Source organism: Bufo gargarizans, chromosome 4 (assembly GCF_014858855.1).
Source record: "Bufo gargarizans isolate SCDJY-AF-19 chromosome 4, ASM1485885v1, whole genome shotgun sequence".
Classification (NCBI taxonomy): Eukaryota; Metazoa; Chordata; class Amphibia; order Anura; family Bufonidae; genus Bufo; species Bufo gargarizans.
The window spans coordinates 84,758,929-84,778,485 of NC_058083.1; the positions used below are offsets into that span (position 1 = coordinate 84,758,929).

At 40.8% G+C, this 19,557-nt stretch overlaps 1 protein-coding gene across 2 annotated transcripts in view; it reads right to left on the minus strand.

The window, feature by feature from the left end:
* The window catches only part of LOC122934297 (ephrin type-A receptor 3-like), a 259,114-nt gene that overhangs the window by 128,352 nt on the left and 111,205 nt on the right, over positions 1–19,557 (minus strand). For both annotated transcript variants that reach the window (XM_044289666.1, XM_044289665.1), the window contains 4 exons: positions 12,376–12,711; positions 8,456–8,568; positions 8,207–8,369; positions 2,561–2,669 (listed from right to left, as the gene is read on the minus strand). In XM_044289666.1, coding sequence (XP_044145601.1) covers positions 2,561–2,669; positions 8,207–8,369; positions 8,456–8,568; positions 12,376–12,711 — 721 coding nt within the window. The remainder of the gene's footprint in view (positions 1–2,560; positions 2,670–8,206; positions 8,370–8,455; positions 8,569–12,375; positions 12,712–19,557) is intronic.

Sequence of the window (19,557 nt, forward strand, 5' to 3'; positions counted from 1 at the left end):
AGGAACATAGAGATTACAATAAATTGAACCCTGCAGATAATCATAAGAACTGGAGTAGGACAAGGTCGGTTACACTCAGTAAACAACCCAGTCATCTTTTATGGATCATACAACAGCAAAACACAGTACAATACAAATAAAAGAGCAAATCATATCAAATTGGCACTTTTTATTTGGCATACACAAAGAGAGGGACCCCTTTGTAAAGATCTTACTGGGCTATCCATTATGGTGGCGTTTGTTTCTCCCTATATGCTCTTTATAAAACCCTTGGGTGAAATGATAACCCCTTGTTTGCCAACAATGCAGTTCCTATGTAGAGGGGAATCCTTTACAGGTGTTCACCAGCAAATAGCACAACTAGGTCTGGGCTTCCTCTACCCAATGGCCCCATACAGCTGTTTGGGCTGCCTCTATGGTACATATTCCATTGTCCACAGTTTTGCTATAAGCAATATATAGGGTGTAATCAGGAAGGTCCTGTTTCAGACTTGGACAATACTTTTCTTGAGATGACCACTACTATTGGTGTTGGGAGAATCGAAGCCAAACTAATTGGCTTCAGTCCGAACTTCAGGAAAAATGTGATTCGCCCGAAGCTGAATTCCCTCGTGCTTCATGGTAATAAATCTATTTTTCCTGAAATGGCAGCAAATAAAAATACATACTCAACTCATCCATTTGCTCATGGAGAGGCCGTCACAGCCATCTTGATAGAAGAAACCACAAAAAATCTAGCGTGGGGTGACATCACCATGCCAGTGCGCTGGCCGGGCACGGTGACGTAATCAGTGATGATGTGAAGAGGTAAGATGCAAGATTTTGCACAGCGTCTTCAATTAAGACGGACGCGAAGGCCTCTCCGCAAGCAAATGGATAAGTGTTTTTTTTTTTTTACTGGATTAACCCCTGAAAGCCCACAATTGTAGCCTCAGATGCCTCAATCAGCAATGAACGCGGCATCTGAGGGGTTCGATCGCCATTCCCATGCCATTGCGCCCACGACATACAAAGGAATGCGCTTCATGATGAAGTAATTTGTCACAAATTTAATTTCTTTGTGAAATTCGGCGTAATTCACTGCTATATACAGTAAATGAATATTACTCATACATTTGCAACGCGTAAATATCTGTGCTGCGACATTTCACAAACAAGTCAATATACAAAAGAGTCAATATAAACCACTAGAGCTGAATTAGCAGGAAAAGCAATGATAGAAAACAGAGCAAAGATCTTCCTGAAAGAGAAGCAGCAATCATCATACTGCACACAGTAATCAATAGCGTAATCAGTAAAAATAGGTAACCGCTGCAAGGTCACCTTGACTCGATGCTGCAGGAGACAAAGAGAGCACTGCAGCCATATCATGACTTATATCAATGAGATGAGGAGAATTCCTCATTGACAATGATAATCCAGACTGACAAAGGATTTGTCTTATGAAGTTTGTGTTGTGGATATGTGATGTGATAGGCTGCGTTCCCTAACAAGTTCTATTTTTTTGCGGAGAGAAATCCCACAGAAGCGCTCTGTAGTGCTTCCGTGGGGTCCCGTGCCTCCGTTCTGCACAACACCTTCCATGATGCGGTGTGCACAAGGCCGGGTCTCGTGTATTGCGGACCCACTGTTTGCGGGCTGCATTATGGGCACGGCTGGGCAACGGGTTTCCGGGACTTAAATATTGGTGACCTATCCTCAGGACAGGTCATCAATAGAAGGTTGGTGACTAGTTGGTCATCAATATGAGCTTCTTTGAGCAGCCGGAAACTATACAGTGGATGGAACCAGAAGCAGAAGACTCTGTTGGGGTCCTTCAAGTGCTTGGGAGCTGAGCTTTAGTATACCTACAGTGGAAACTATACAGTGTACGTAGCCTTCTGCCTCCAGCTTTATACGCTGTCAGCTTCCGGCACCACGGCTAACCACTGGTGGTGCCACGTTTCACACTTCCACCAGTTTGATATTGATGAAAGAGGTCTTTCATATCTAAGTCCCAGAAAACCCCTTAAATTCATGTTTGTAATGAGTGAATTTAGTGCAGATATTTTGTGCGGATATCACATGGAGAATTCATAGCAAACCACAGCACAGTGTAAGTGAACGGAATGTTTAAACTCCTATTCTCCCACACTGAAGGAAATATTTTCAAATCCTCAGCAAACTGTCTTCTGCTGCACAAAGATGAAGAATTTCACGTCAGATTTTACCCTTTGTAATGATTCTTCCCTTCCTATGGTAGAAATACCCCCCCCCCCCCCCCCCCCGTTGTATTCTGGCTTCCTGGTGAGCCTATGATTGACTGGTATCTATAGTCAGCACCCAGTCTAAGAAGGAAAGGAGCAGCCTGAACCAATAAGACAGGGGGCGTGTCTCTGACTACCTCAGACTCCCTGAGGACACTGTAGCTAAACTGTAGTCACGGACAGCTGTGTCCTAAGTAAATAGCAGGTAATCATACCCTAAAAGTACTCAAATGGCATTTTGAGCTCTTAGTGTATACCAAAGCATACATACTGTATAATACTACGAAATGTAATAATCTGCACAAAGTGTTTACCTTCCACTGACAAAGAAACAGGTCACCAGGAAAATGAGCAGAATGATCCCTCCAGCCACAGATATAGCCAAAATAGTAATCTGGTTAGGATCTGTTATGGCGATCATATCTGAAACAAAGAAATACACGATAAGCAAATAGACTTACTGTACATAGTTTACATTTCATGGTCATAATGAAAGTTATCAAACGTAATGTTACAATGTTGGCTTTATAGCTATAGCTCCAATATCAAAGTCCTAGCTATACAGTATGCAGAGGTAGCAGTCCCACCAGGGCCTTGTCAAAGGGGGTCCAGTCACAGATTTTGGATTGGCACCCAGGGGTTTCAAGTTATGCCCTGTCCAACATATTCAGCAGCGTTGTACATAGTTTGTATTCACTCCATTCAATCACTGTCACCAATGAGCTCTGGATATAACCGTAATAATAATTGCCTGAAACACACACATGGAATAATTTCCTAATGATCTAATTATCCTACCTGTGTCTAAATGTAAAGCCTCAAGGGGTGACCCACTCAAGCATATGGAGGCCATACCATTGACAAGCAAATACCCCAAAAGTAACATTGATAATCAAATTTTCTCTATATTTATAAGGTTTTATATATATATATATATATATAAAAAAAAAAAAAGAAAAAACACAGGCGGCACCACCCTTAGTATATGGGTGCAAAATCCAAGGACGGCAGCAGGTACTTACCCCACGTTTGTAGATACAAAAAATTGGACTGCACTCCCAGCAATTCGTGAAGAAAATCTGAGTTTATTCACCCATCTGTGGCAAAGCGACGTTTCGGCTCCAACTGAGCCTTTCTCAAGCGGCTTGAGAAAGGCTCAGTTGGAGCCGAAACGTCGCTTTGCCACAGATGGGTGAATAAACTCAGATTTTCTTCACGAATTGCTGGGAGTGCAGTCCAATTTTTTGTATCTATATATATATATATATGTAAAAGATTTTGTCCAATATAATCTAGAATCAAAAAATTAGGAAACTTTGCAAATAGTCTTGATTAAAAATATCCCATGTGTCTCCATGGTTACAGACTACAAATAAACTCGTTGTAGTCAGATTCAGAAGAAATATTACTTTTTCTATCTGCCCCCTACCCACCAAATGTTCTGTGTCCTTCCTTACCTTTCTTCTTTGCTTCACATATCCTGAGATGAGTGGTGCGAGTTTACCAGCTTTGATTTCGCAAGACACTTTCGGGAGATGTTTACACTAAATGTGTCTATATGTGGCCACCCAATTGTTGTGATGTAAATTTGCATATTATTAAGGGTTTTGCTAGCATGTCACAATAATGTATTGAATTAGTATCATGAGAAACTGGAGTCCCTAAAGAAATCTGTGAAAAGGTAAGTTTGGACCGATCTGTATGTTAGTATGATATGGTACAGATGATTGAAAAAGCATAACTGCAGGATCAGACTACAGCTTTGAAGTGTAGTCTGTAACCATGGAGACAAATAGGATATTTGCAATTAAGAATATGTCAATTGGTTATTTTTTTTATTTTAGATGTAACGGTAGCAAACTGGGCAAGAAGTCCTCCTTTTCCTAAGTGTCTCAGCGGTGGAACACACAGGAACCTGATGGTGGAGCAGAAGACATTCTGCTTCACTGTCGGTCCCAGTAATCTGCAGAGCACTCACTGACACTGAGTTGTACCCAACAAAAAGACATATTACAGACATATGTCCATCGAGTTCAACCAAGGGATGACAGAAGATGTGGATGAAGGGATAGGGAGCAGAGAGGGCTGTTAAGTCACTTTCATTCACTTAGTCTCTCCTGTTCTTTACCAATCTATATGGTGTTATTAGGTAGGCTGTATGATAGCCAGTATTAGGGATGAGCGAATAGATCTCGGATGGTACATCCAAAGTTGATTCATAAAAAACGTTGTTGTAATACTGTACAGAGTTCCCACTCCATACAGTATTAGGGTACTTTCACACTAGCATCACTTGATTCCGGCAGGCAGTTTCGTCGCCGGAACTGCCTGCCGGATCTGGCAATCTGTATGCAAACAGATACCATTTGTAGACGGATCCGTTGTTCCAGTTGTCATCCGGAAAAAACTGACCCGGTATTTATCTTTTTCACTTTTTTAAAGATCTGCGCATGCTCAGACCGCAAAACCGGATCCGTTTTTCCAGAACTCTTAGGGCCAGATCAGGCATTAATGCATTTCAATGTAAAATAATGCTGGATCCGGCATGCTGCAGTATTTTCTCCATCCAAAAACCGTACAGTGACTGAACTGAAGACATCCTGAAGCATACTGAACGGATTGCTCTCCATTCAGAATGCATTAGGATAAAACTGATCAGTTTTTTCCCGGTATTGAGCCCATAGGACGGAATGCTATGCCGGAAAAGAAAAACGCTAGTGTGAAAGTACCCTTAGAATGTATTGGCTCCAAAGAGCTGAAGTTATTACTTCGCAAAGTCATGCAAGACTTTGTGTAATAACTTAGGGAATCAATTATTACTGTAAAAAACCTTAGTACCAAAGTTGGGTAATAACGTCGTCTCATCTAAGCCAATACATTCTAATACTGTACAGAGCGGGAACTCTGTACAGTATTACAATAAAGTTTTTGCGAATCGACTCCGGGTGTACCATCCGAAGTCGATTTGCTCATCCCTAGGCAGTATCATGTGTAGACATGATAGGGCAGTGTTATGAGTACACTAAAAAATAGTATTGTTTAGATACTATATAGAAGTATTGTTTAGGCACTGTATGGGCAGTATTATTTAATATGTGCAGATGAAATACTATATCTTGAAGTGCCGAGCAGGGGATCTTACTTTGCTTGTTTCCCAGAGCCCATTTTCTATACAAGTGACCATGCATACCCTTTACAAATAAGGAGAAAAAATGTAGACAAAGCATCTACTATATATTCAAAGTCTAGATTTCAAATTTCAGTACTATTTTTGTTCAACTGAGTCAACAAAAGCCCTGTATGACTGATGCACACCGATACGGGATATCTTTCTTGTGTAGTCTGCAATTAATGGAATTATAATGGAGTGTAACTTAATTATCATCAATCTTTTAAATTCAAAATGATCTCTAAAATTTTGACTTCTGAACATGAGAATAAGACAAAATATTGTCATATCAGCTGCTAACTAAATGACATAATCCTGAGTATTCTTAATGATGGATCACATGTAAATTCCATTCAGACATTAGAATACACAATGCAGGAGAGATTAGTGGATGTTTTCCAAAATATTCCTAAGGGAATCTATTAATCATAGCAAATAACGGCAAATCAGGCTACATTTCGGATTAAATACCGGATGTCACAAGATTACACAGATCCTCTGGGAACATTAATCCCTATTCAGAAAAAGCTCCTCATACATCGGTTGTTCCGGGAATCAGGGGCTTACATTGAAGATTATATGAAAACATATTCATTGTGCCGTTATCAATCATACAATACCCAAGATTAGTTTCAAGTACATATCAGGTGCAAATTTATATAACAATAATAAACTAACATCTCATAAGATCAGACCACCAAAAGTTTCTTGAAGACAAGTTGATGCATACTGGACCTGTTTTTTCCCTGCTTAAATGGGCTATCCCATGATTAAGGTAAAAAATAAATGAAAACCCCAACGATAGTACATAAAGTACATATATTGTAATATATGACGGCCTCTTTTTAACAAATTTAGAACCAGCCCTGTACCTCACATGAACCCAGGTATCTCCCCATTCATTGCTCCAATTGCTCTCTGCTAGATTATTTCAAGCTGGCAGTTTAGTGAGCGTATCCTTTCTATTGCAGTTGGTGGCATATAAGCCTACTGAGAAGACCGTATGCATCAACTTGTCTTCATGAAACATTTGGTGGTCTGATCTTATGAGATGTTAAAGCCTAGAAAAAAGCAATCAAGTAATAAAATATATTCTTTATTAAGTATAAATTAAAAAACATACAGTACATTGATTAAAACATTGGAGGAATCCACACAAAGTAGGTAATCAGAATTCATGTGAGGGACACACTCAGGGCAGACATAAATATTAGATCAAACAGATTCAATGTCCCACAAAAGGACACTGGTATCAATAGGTCAAACAAAGCAACCCAGAAGATTGCAAAAAGCAAAGTGCATACAAAAGGACCTAGAGAATGGGTAAGACGTGAATACATCTATGGAATATACCAGTGAGATGCCCTCACTCACCCAACGCATTTCGCAAACTCAGGGGATTTTCACTTTTCTTATTTTCTATCTTCTGGGTTGCTTTGTTTAACCTATTGATACCAGTGTCCTGTGTGTCCTTTTGTGGACCATTAAATCTGTTTGAACTAATATTTATGTCTGCCCTATGTGTGTCCCTCACATGAATTCTGATTACCTACTTTGTGTAGATTCCTCCAATTTTTTAAAAAGTGTATGTTTTTTAATTTAAACTTAATATGGAATATATTTTATTACTTGATGATTGCTTTTATTTTGGGCTTTAACACTGTCTTATCAGTAGGTTTATAGGTAATACTGGGTGTGCCCTGCTGTTAGGTCTAGTTCTTGATAGGTTATTTGAATTTGGTGGCAGTTAAAGGATGGAACTGAGCACGTGCTTCCATCTCAGTGAGCAGGGCAGAGAAATTAGAAAAAGAGCAAACAGCAGGTGGTGCCATACAGATACAGTTCAGTGAATAACTCAGTGCCTATACTACATTTTTAATTACATGCAATTAAAACAGTATTCGGACCCATCGGCTGGTTTAAAAAACGTTGAATATTATTCATGGGAAAACCCCTTTAACTGAATAGATAAAGGGGTTTCGCATTTCCACCTCCACCATATGTCTGTTTAGGGCTAATAGACATCATGGCACTTCTGTGCTCTATGAACCAGAGCAAAGGCAACTAAAAAAAAGCAACGCTGTTCGTGCTACTAAATTGGAGAATGTTAAAAAAAATGGCACCTTGTAAATGGGTCCAATTTGAGATTATATTCATTATTCATTCAATTTGGTTAATTTGCCAATGAGCTGGATATGTGGGCAACGTTGGATTGAGTGGCTCGCATGGACCAAAATCCATAGATGCGATTAGGTAAGTTGGTTAATGCACTGGAAATCACAAATTTATAAATAGGTCATGAAATAAAAGTTTGTAAGTGAATAAATTTCACTGTTGGGTCAACATGGTATATGGCATTCCAGGCAGTAAACAAGGAGAGAACAAAATCAGGGATCATCTGTTTTGTCTCACACTTTATTTCAATCTAACACCCTCTCAGATGTGCTTATTATCTAGCACATTCTAGTATTATCACATTGTCTGACACCTTCTTGTATCACATCTCCTTCTGAAGTGGGATGCTCACGACGACCAATACAACAGTAGTGCAAAGGAATACTGCTATAAGGTTAATGATATGAGGTCTGATGAAGAATGGGGGTCTGATTTAAGGTCTGATGGAAAAAATATATTTTTTTATTTTCCTCCTTCAAATCCTAGGTGCTTCTCACAGTCCGAAAAATATGGTATGTGTATTTCCTTATCTCTTGAATATGTGTATGCGTGATGTACATGAGTGAATAAGTGATGAGTAACAGACAAACTTTATGTAATAAAACATATAATTTACCTTCCGTACTTGTTTCCAATTCTATTTCTCCCCCATAAATTCCTTGACCACCCACTGTGTGAGCCCGGACTCTGAACACATAAGTGGTTCCAGGTTTTAGGCCGTCCACAGTCATAAAAGTTGATTTGGTTTTCAATATTGTATAATTTTGCTCCTTTTGATTCTGCAGGGAATAACAAATAGCAAATGCAAATCAGTTTTATACTGATATTCCCAGTGGGACAATGAACATAAACTTGTAGCACCGACCTTCTCATAGTAGATTACTTCGTATTCCACCACCACATTTTTAGTCTTTTCTGGTCCTTGAAAAGCCAAAGTGACGCTGTCTTTGCTCTTTCGTTCTTTCAGGATTACGTTGACTAAGGAGGAAATTAAAAAAAATGAGTGTTTTTAAGCTTATAAAGGTTAATACAGGTGACAATTATTCTTCAAGAATTCCCTTCCCAGTTCGCCATGGAACCACTAAATATATAACATGATATGGATCATACTTTTTATTTGAAATATTTTGAAGGAAAATTACATTTAAATGAAAAAAATTCTACTGAAAACGAACATAAAAATAAACAGTAGTGAAATAAAATGCAGTAACCTAACGCTACAAGAAATAAAACTGCTATTTATTTCACATCAAGATTTTGCATGATAATTCTTCGACATGGTTGTATGAATTTACTGAAGAGAACATGGCCTATGCTCATATTTCTGTAATTCTTACTAAAAGAAAGATGTGTACATGTTTAAGTGATTACTATTTCAACCATGTCTTTCCCTTTGTCTATTTTTATTTAGAAAGTCCTATGTAGTACAATGCGAAAATATTAAAGGCTCACTGAGTTTTCATAAAATGTTTGATATTTCATAGCAACATATCAAAGGTTTTGATTGGTGGGGGTCTGAGCATTGAGACCCCACTGATTGCTAGAAAGAAGGTAGAGAAGTGCTCGCATATCAAGCTCTCTCTCTTCTCGCTGCAGGAGAGGAAGCAAGACAGACTCAATAGAAAGTCTAAGAGCCTGTCTTGATTCTATCTTTTGCTGTGAAGACAGAGAATGTTATGTGCAGGCTTGGACTCACCCACAGGGGGCCAGCTGAATCCCCAGGTGGGCCCCTGAGCAAGGGTCCATTCTCAACCCCTTGCACAACTGGCACAAGATACAATAGACTGACTGAACTACATACTGTACACATGGGCAGCATACAGCATCTCAACCAACCTATACATCCATATAAAAAACTGGGTATATTATTTAAGAGACTACCCAGTCTATTATTATAGATACATCAGATGACTGAGATGAAATCTAGGTATAGAAGAAGACTAACCACTGTCCTCTTTCCCCAGGGCCCTGTCTTGTTAAAGTCACTGCCAGGACCCCTGTAATAATCAATCATCTTGAGAATCTTGCTGCTGCCTGGAGATGTGTGAGTAATTCGTTTTTTCATGTAGCTGTACAGAGGGCCCCCAGAATGAATTTTACTGGTGGGCTCTAGGCACCCCAGTCCAACACAGGTCATGTGAGCACTTTTCTCTCCCGTTCTTGCAACCGGTGAGGGTCTCAGACTCCACCTATCAAAATGCAATATGTCTGTATGACATCTAAAAAGTAAATTATTTTATGTAAATTCTGTGACCCATTAAAGAAGTAAAAAATAGGTGCAGATATACCCTTCTCTAATCGACAACCCGCTGGCCATTTAACAAAGCTGCAGGTGGACACATATTTCTCCTACAGTGGCTACTGTAGGAGAACTATATTATATGATGCCCTTAAAATAATTGAGAGGCTGAGGCCAATACCTGGGGTCCGTACCAGAATTACCGTATTTTTCGCCCTATAAGACGCACCTAGGTTTTTGAGGAGGAAAATAAGAAAAAAAAAATTTGAACCAAAAGGTGGGTTTTGAACTAATTGTGGTCTGTGGGTGGCACTGTTATGGGGGATCTGTGGGTGACGCACTGTTATGGGGGATCTGTGGGTGACACTTATGGGGGATCTGTGGGTGACACTTATGGGGGATCTGTGGGTGACACTTATGGGGGATACTTGGGTGGCTCTTATGGGGGATCTGTGTATGACAGTTATGGGGGGATCTGTGGATGACACATATATAGCATCTTATACTATGTGTCATCCACAGATCCCCTCCATAAGTGTCCCTGTAGTGAATGACCCTCAATACACGGGCTGGGGGCCGGCATCTGCTTTTATAATGACAGCGGGGCCTGTGCAGTGACTATTCTACTACACGGGCCCCGCTCACTGTATAATCGTATCTCTAATAGTTAATGGTTACCGTATGTATATAATCGCATAAGGAGCGCTGTGTATTACCGGTACTTACAACTACAAGCGCTCGCCGAGAGGAGGGAGGGGGCAGGCCGGGAGGACAGGCGCTGGCAGCGTGAGTCATACGTCATGCGCCCACGCCGCCTGCTTCATTCATAAAGTGGGCGGCGCAGGCGCGTGACGTATGACTCACACTGCCAGCGCCTGTCCTCCCGGCCTGCCTCCTGCCTCCTCCCTCCTCACAGCGAGCCCTTGTAGTTGTAAGTACTGGTAATACACAGCGGCGCAGCGCTCCTTATGCGAATATATATATACGGTAACCATTAACTATTAGAGATACAATTATACAGTGAGCGGAGCCCGTGTAGTAGAATAGTCACTGCACGGGCCCCGCTGTCATTATAAAAGCAGATGCCGGCCCCCAGCCCCTCCTTCCTCACAGCTGATACACCCGCCGCGCAGCATCGCGGCGGGTGTATCATTGAAAACAAGGCAAAATCAGCAGCATTCGCCGTATAAGACGCACTGCTATTTTCCCCCCACTTTTGGGGGGGAAAAAGTGCGTCTTATACGGTGAAAAATACGGTATATTATTTAATTCAATGGCTGTGTGAAGGGAAGCCAGAGATTTGGAGATCTGCATGAAAAACAGGGGCCATTCACATCATGTTTCAGCTTTCTGCTGAGCATTCTGCCTGGGGATAAATTTGAAGGACTGAAAACGATATTTAAACATTTCCCTTAGTGGTTTCATCCACTTTATTGAAGCAAAATTAGTTCAAAAAAATGTTGTACTCTGCTTGACCTAGCTTCCATTTGTATGTCATTTTTTAGGACAAAATACTTTGGTAAGACTATGCAATTGTGTCCTCCAAAGCCTTAAACAGATAGAAAGCAGTTCTAATAGAGTCCAAAATGTAATCTTTTGGACTCCATTTGCCTTGTTAAATTGAATGGATGTACCAAGGGATATGTCTGAGTGCCAATTTCGGTTATTCAAACATATCCCTCAGGCAGAATGCTAAGCAGAGAGCTAAAACGTTAAAGGTAGTTTAGTACAGAATTCAGGACTTATTTCAACATTTTTTCTTAAATTTCATTAATGCCATCCAATCTCTTAAAACCTTTAGTTGCCATGAGAGAGGGGCATGGAGATTTCATTCTGAAGGAGTCAGTAATACTTTATGTTCCCTGTGGTGGTGCTACGGGGAAATTGAAGAGATATTGCAGGTTTCCTTACATAATATAGCTGGATTTAAGGAGGTCCCAGAAGGAGAATATTTTGTGATCTGCATATTGTCAAGAGACCTGTCCAAGAACCAAGGACAGTTCATAGCATACAACCCCTTCAATAGCACACATCCATTATATTCATATAGTACCTTTCCTTGCCTAGATTTGGGGGTACTACTATCTCTCCTTATGGAGCGTGCCTTAATCGGCATGAGGAGGCTTATAGGCCACACGTGCTCCTCTGGAATTCTTGCCTAAGCAAATGTTTTGCTGTTCATTGCATATTTGTATTTCTACTAAGTATAAGATGGGTTAAATGTATAAAAGAACAGAAGTAAATGTGATGGGTACTACATTTGTACATCATAAGTGACCTTGATGCTTCCATTATGCGTTGATCTGTCTGCATTTGCATGAGAATTTCAGTTTATAGCAGTCTCGAATCTGTGTTCTTCTCACAATTTGAAAAAAATTAAATAAAATAATGATGATAGTCAGTAAGTAAATATGGTTGAATCCCATAGACCTTGCCCTCCCCGCCCTCACAATGGCCACCAATGGTATTTCATTAGATGTATCAAAGTCATGTTCACCATTTACCAAAAATGCTTCCATTTGTATGGTTAAAGGAATATTTCTCACCTACTTGACTTGTAGTAATATTGACTGAAATGAATTGCTTAGGCCCAGAGCTCAGCTCAGAGACGCCATTCAAAGCCTCAATATCAAACGTATAGTTGGTGTAAGGCAGCAGATCTGTGATGAGCACACGAGGGTGGGACAAACCAAATTGCCGTGGTATATAATGGATCCCACTTCCACATGGGCTACATTTCTGTCCTTCCAGTTGGCACCTTCTGCAGTGAATGTTATATGTGACATCCTTACGGCCTCCTGAGTCCTCTGGGGGGCTCCACTCCATAATGACGGATGTCTCATTGACAGTCGATATTGGGTTATGTGGAGCAGATGGTGGACCTTAAACGAGATAGAGAAGATGGTGACAATTAAAGAGGGACAACAAAGCAGAGGGAAGCATACCTGTCCAAGATACCATCAGTGTCACCAAAGATGATAACCTTATGGAGACAGGCACTATTTATCATAACAGGGCTTTTAAGGGGACGGTATTAATCATCCCCTGATAAAAACATAGATTTTATGACAGCTTCTGCTGGGAAGCTCAACCTCTGTCCTATTCATCCCAGTATTCAAGACATCTCCAGCAATTCATCTTACTGTCACAAAACTGATCTAAGGTTTCCGTTTTCAGAGGCTTCCTAGCACGAGGGTCTATCAGGTTTCTGACAAGGGATACTCCCTTGTACAAGGACTCTGGAGAGAAGCCAAGCAAGAGCGTGGCCAGCGTAATCTGAACGGTTGCCAATGATTTATTCTCTGAAATGGCAAAAATTATTCATTTTAAAATGAGGTTGTAAACAGAATTTTGAAAGGGGCAAGGAAACATATAGAAAATTTGGCAAATTATGCACGGACAAAACAAAATCTTGGCTTAATTGATCGATGGTGTCTGCAGCAGATCGTCATCCAAATATATCATGCTGAAGAGGGATCATTGTCACAGTGTGGAAGGAAAATGAGCCAGCCTTATATTTCTTTCTTATCAATTGATGTCATTTAGAATTCTTTTTTTTTTAAATGTACTTTGAATACATTAAAAATTTCTGGCTTCTATCCATTTAATAGTTGTCTGTCTCTTTTTATTATACTGCTCTTTAATACATTTTAGGTCTAGATACAGTTATATCAAATGCAATACGGAAGAAGCACGTCATTTTATTACAATTTACTGAAATATTGCAATATTGATGTTCTGGACATCTTTGTGGGTATTTATTATTATTACTACTACTATTATTATTAGCAGCGGCAGTAGTTTAGTAGTAGTAGTAATAGTAGTAATAGCAGTAGTAGTAATAGTATTATATTATGCTTTTTGGGACTAAAAGCATTTTTCCAGTTGTTTTTTTTAAAACATTTTTAACCATTGGCCCTCTGCAGCCTTCAAGGTCTCGCTGAATCTGCAGACTGTTCTTTCTACTTCTCACTGAAATCCAACAGAGAGCTGCTCTGACAGATTGATCTGCAGCCTTTGGCTCTACTTTCCAGATAGTTATCAAACACTAAATTGTATTCAGAATGATAAGAGTATGGCTGAACCATTCCTCCCCAACAATCGCCTGCTCGTCAGTGGAGGTGAATCGTTACATTTACAATCAGCGATCATCTCCAGCACATGAGGACGAATGATGGCTACTGCCATCGCCTGTCCCAAAACAAAATCATTGTTTTTCGGAGTAGATCCCTGTTCAAAAAGCACAATCTGCTGCCTAGAAAAAATGTTTGAGGTGGTCACATGAAAGATCATTTCAACTGATGAATGACTGTTTTGCTTGTTTATCAGGGGATCTGCAACACCTTTACACAGGCCAATTATTTAGAACGAGCGTTCATCCGAATGTTCGTTCTCGATAATTGGCCTGAGTGTTGGCCCATGTAAATCAGCTTGTAAATGAGTTTTCATAAGATGTCAAGAAAGTAGAGACAAGGGCTACAGATCGAGATGTCTAAGCAACTCCTGTGATGGATTTAATTGAGAAGCGGAAAGAACAGTCTGCAGAATCAGTGGAAACATGAAGGTTGCAGAAGGCAAACGGCAGGCAATATTTAATAAAGACTAATTAGAAAAATCCATTTTAATCCAAAATAAACACACTGCAATAACAAAGAAAAATTGCCCCAAAGGTGTCCACAGCCTTGACGTATGACAAAAATATAAGTCAACTAGTCAAGCTTAGCACTGATTATTCCACTGAGCTTCTGTGGTACATTGCATCGCTATATCATGTGTTATCACTGCTAGTGTTCCCTGGATGATTACTCTATCTGTTGTTTCATGCACCAGCAATTTTGGAAAACTACAGACGTATGAAACAGTATGCTCCCATGAAATTTCATGTGCATCATAGATTACCTCTAGTAGTGATAAAGTACATCACCCTGTGACCTACCTCCATCACAAAATGTTATAACAGCTGAGAATATAAAGGTGAGTTTAATATCACCATGTGCAAAATCCCTGTGGAATTTTGTACCAAAAGTTTGTAAAGTACAATAAAGGTGGATGAGGTTTTAACATTTTTAAATAAAGCCATACAAATTTAAAAATATGCAGCATGCTCTATATATGGTGGATTTGTGAAAGAGGGTTACCCCAGATTTCCCCCTTTGTAGTGCAAAGGGTAAAATACAGTATATGGAAAATAGGCATGAAATTCTAGGTTGGCAGAACAGAGTACTGTGTCCGGCTTTGTACAGCCTGGGGTTATCTGTGGATATCCCTCTGTATTGACCCACAGGGATATGAGAATAGGCCTAGCCAAGAATGAGTGAAAGGTGGTGTCTGGCTCAGTGTGCCATGGAATATTCTCCACACAGGGGTGTAGCTAAAGGCTATTGGGCCCTGGTGCAAGAGTTCAGTTTGGGTCATTCTTCCCTCAGTTCTTTGTGGCCAGGGGCAGGGAAGCACATAGCCTTTCTGCTGCCTGAGGCAAAAACTGAAATGGCACTCCCCTCATGCCCAATTTTTGTCCTAACCCCTTTCCTCCAGGCAGAGGTGTAACTTGACGAGCATGCACTTTCTATAATACTGGTGTCTTCTTAGGCGGCACAAGGGTCTTTGGGCCCCCTCAGGCTCTTGGGCCCGGTAGCGACTGCTAACTGTGCACCCACTATAGTTACGCCCCTGTCTCTACATCAGGAGTAGGGATGGACGAACATCGGCCCGGGACGTTTCGCTAACGTGCATCATATTTGCAGCCAACAGATACTTACTAGAAGTGCACAAATAGTCCCACGACATGGACAGTGACAGTGAGGGGGATCAATGGCAAAAATTCCTACAAAAAATTGGTATTTTAATCAGGGGCCATTTTTATGCGAGAATGAGGAGGGTGCAGATACAGGATGAGGAGAATGCAGAAGCGTAAGACTGAGTGAGCCCCTCAACCAACTCTGGTGCGTCCTTTGATGTAATCGCACGCACCTTCTCCAACTTCCCACTTAGGCTGCGTCATGGTGCCCGACCCCTACCAACCCTGCGGAACAGCCTGCCTCGTCCTCTGCCTGTCATTTTCAAAATGACCCTGTGCCAAAGTTCCTAGAGAAGAGCATTATTTGTGGAAGCAGGTATATCACAGGCCTCAATTAGTATTTGGTGGAAACAGGTATTTCAATCCCCTTAATCAGTATTTTGTGGAAGCAGGTTATAGAACTCCTTAATCAATATTTTGTGGAAGCAGGTATATCGCACACTTCAATCTGTATTTTCTGGAAGCAGGTATATCGCACCCCTCAAATCAATATTTTGTGGAAGCAGGTATAAAAAAAACCCTTAATAAATATTTGATGGAAGCAGGTATTTTGTACCCTTCAATCTATATCTTGTGGAAGCAAGTATATCGCACCCATTAATCAGTATTTTGTGGAAGCGGGTATATAGAACCCCTTAATCAATATTTGGTGGAAGCAGGTATTTTGCACCCCTCAATCTGTATTTTGTGGAAGCAGGTATATCAATCCCCTTAATCAGTATTTTGTGGAAGCAGGTATATAGAACCCCTTAATCAATATTTGGTGGAAGCAGGTATTTTGCACCCCTCAATCTGTATTTTGTGGAAGCAGGTATATCAATCCCCTTAATCAGTATTTTGTGGAAGCAGGTGTATCGCAGGCCTCAATCAATATTTGGTGGAAGTAGGGATATCAATCCCCTTAATCAGTGTTTTGTGGAAGCAGGTATATAGAACCCCTTAATCAATATTTGGTGGAAGCAGGTATATCGCACCCCTCAATAATTATTTTGTGGAAGCAGGTATATCAATCCCTTTAATCAGTATTTTGTGGAAGCAGATGTATCGCACGCCTCAATCAATATTTGGTGGAAGCAGGTATATCAATCTCCTTAATCAGTATTTTGTGGAGGCAGGTATATAGAACCCCTCAATCAGTATTTTGTGGAATCAGGTATATAGAACCTCTTAATCAATATTTGCTGGAAGCAGGTATATCGCACCCCTCAATCAGTATTTTGTGGAAGCAGATGTATGGCAGGCCTCAATCAGTATTTGGTGAAAGCTGAAATATCAAACTCCTCAATCAGTATTTTGTGAAAGCAGATATATAGAACCCCATAATCAATATTTGGTGGAAGCAGGTATATCGCACTCCTCAATTAGTATTTTGTGGAAGCAGGTATATCGCACCTCTTAATCAGTATTTTGTTTAAGCAGGTATATCGCACCCCTCAATCAGTATTTTGTGGAAGGAGGTATATCAAACCCCTTAATCAGCATTTTATGGAAGCAGGTGTATCGCACCCCTCAATCAGTATTTTTTGAAAGCAGGTATATCGCACCCTTCAATCAGTATTTTGTGGAAGCAGGTATATAGATGTCACAGATGGTGTTGCAGAAAACTAGAAGTCACAAATATACATCCGACTGACTTGATCCCAAACTAAGGAACAAATGGGTGAGCCCTATAAAAGCCCTAGAGCTCTCCCTGACTGCTCAGCCCATGCAAAGATCTTTATGATAGAAAGTTGCATGTCCTTGTACCTAGACTGTGTGACACCTGAAAACCCTACAATAGTGAGGGGACACGACCACCGGCTCCCTGCACTTAATACGGAGGGAGTCAGGGTCACATAGAATCAAACCAACAGGAAAACACAAATAAAGGAAAATACGTATCTGAGGAAGCAGCAATTGTAGCATCTAGCAGTGAGCACAATCCAGGAAGTTATATAAACCGCAAAGTGATGCAGTATGGGAGGGGATATAAAGGGATGCAATCAGCGCAACTAGATGATAGCTGAGAGAGGGAAACGAGATGACAAATCAAAAGAACCTCAAGCAAGATGTACTGAAGAACGTCTGTGAAAGCTTCTCAGAGAACTGGCAGTGACAATAGAACCCCTTAATCAAAATTTGGTGGAAGCAGGTATATCACACCCCTCAATCAGTATTTTGTAGAAGCAGGTATATTACAGGCCTCAATCAATATTTGGTGAAAGCAGGTATATCGCACCCCTCAATCAGTATTTTGTGGAAGCAGGTATATCAAACCCCTTAATCAATATTTTGTGGAAGCGGGTATATTGCACCCCTCAATCAGTTTTTTGGGGGGCAACAGGTATATCACACCCATTGCAAATAGTTGTCCCAATAGTGCTTGTCTCTCTATATACCTGTGGTATCACAGCAGAACTGCACACAACTGCTGCACAATACAAATACACTATATACTTTCTATGTTAGAAATTATATTATAGGTATATCACACCCCTCAATCAGTTGTTTTGGGGGCAACAGGTATAACACACCAGTTGCAATTAGTTATTCCAATAGTGTTTGTCCCTCTATATAGCTGCAGTATCGCAGCAGAACAGCACACAACTGCTGCACAATACAAATGCACTATAATTTACTTTATATGTTAGAAAGTATATTATAAGTATATCAAACTTATCGATAGCACACCTATACCAGTCCTTAAAAGGACTTTTGTGGCCCTATTAGCTAGCGTTTGGTGTCCCTAACAGTCTGTCCCTGCTCCACAAAGCAACCTCTCCATACACTGGCAAAACACAGAATTTAAAATGGCTGCCAGATTGGGTTCTGTTATAGGGTGGGGGTGTGTCAATGTGCTGAAACGTCTCAATTGGCTGTCCTGTCCCACCTGATGTGTGTGTCATGGGTCAAAGTTCGGCGCAATGCAAAAGAATATGGCGCCGGCGGACATCGCCATATGTTTGCATGTTCGGCGAATCGAGAACGCGCAAAGTTCGCAGCGAACCGCAAGACCATCTCCAATCAGGAGTAATGTTGGCCTAAAGACCCTGATCTGTCGTGCATAGTACATATAAGTGTTTTCAAAAATAGTGAAGTCTGGCACACTAAAATTGAAGCAATACCATTCGCATGACCCGCTATTTATGCATATTTTACTCATGGCACAGCATACCAGAGGAGGCAGAAACCTGGGTAGCTTGGGAGAGTCCACACATTTATAAGATATCATTGCCTGGTGGATCTTCATTGTAGGGATTGGTTGACATCTAATCTTGATGTCATGTCTTACCAATACTGCCCCCTATGATCAATGGTTGCTGGTGCAGTATATTGATTTATCTATATATTATTTTTATGTATCTATATCTTTGTTATGTATAACCCTGACGGTGTCGCATATTGAATCAGCCACTTTATGATATATTGTCTGTCCCCTGAGGAACCCAGACGTGGGGGAAATGAGTTGGGGTACAGAGACCCATGAGGGCCATTTAGGGTTGTTGGCAGGATAGGTACGAGGACAGAGAGTCTCCACCTTTAGAGGCCTAAAGGAAAAAAGACTTTATCTGTACTTTATCTGATTTGCAGGGTGCTGCTGCATTGTCTTTTTTCATCTAGGTCTTTGCCATGGCAGCGTGCACCTGCGCCCTGGGAGGTGCTGACTAACCCCCTTTTTTTGAAGATTTACAATGCTGGAGATGTGGCACTCCAGCGAGTCGTGCACTCCTGATTAGCCTGTCTGCCCCATAGGCTGATTTTAATTCGTTTCAGTATAAAGCTGTGGCCTGCTCTCACTACATTCATTGGAAGCTGTCTGGCACAAGGAAAGGTATGGAGTGGGCTCGGCATGCATGTTGGTACCTGCATCCCTTGTAATGTCTTTTTTCAGCTAGGTCTTTGCCATGGCAGCGTGCACCTGCGCCCTGGGAGGTGCTGACTAACCCCCTTT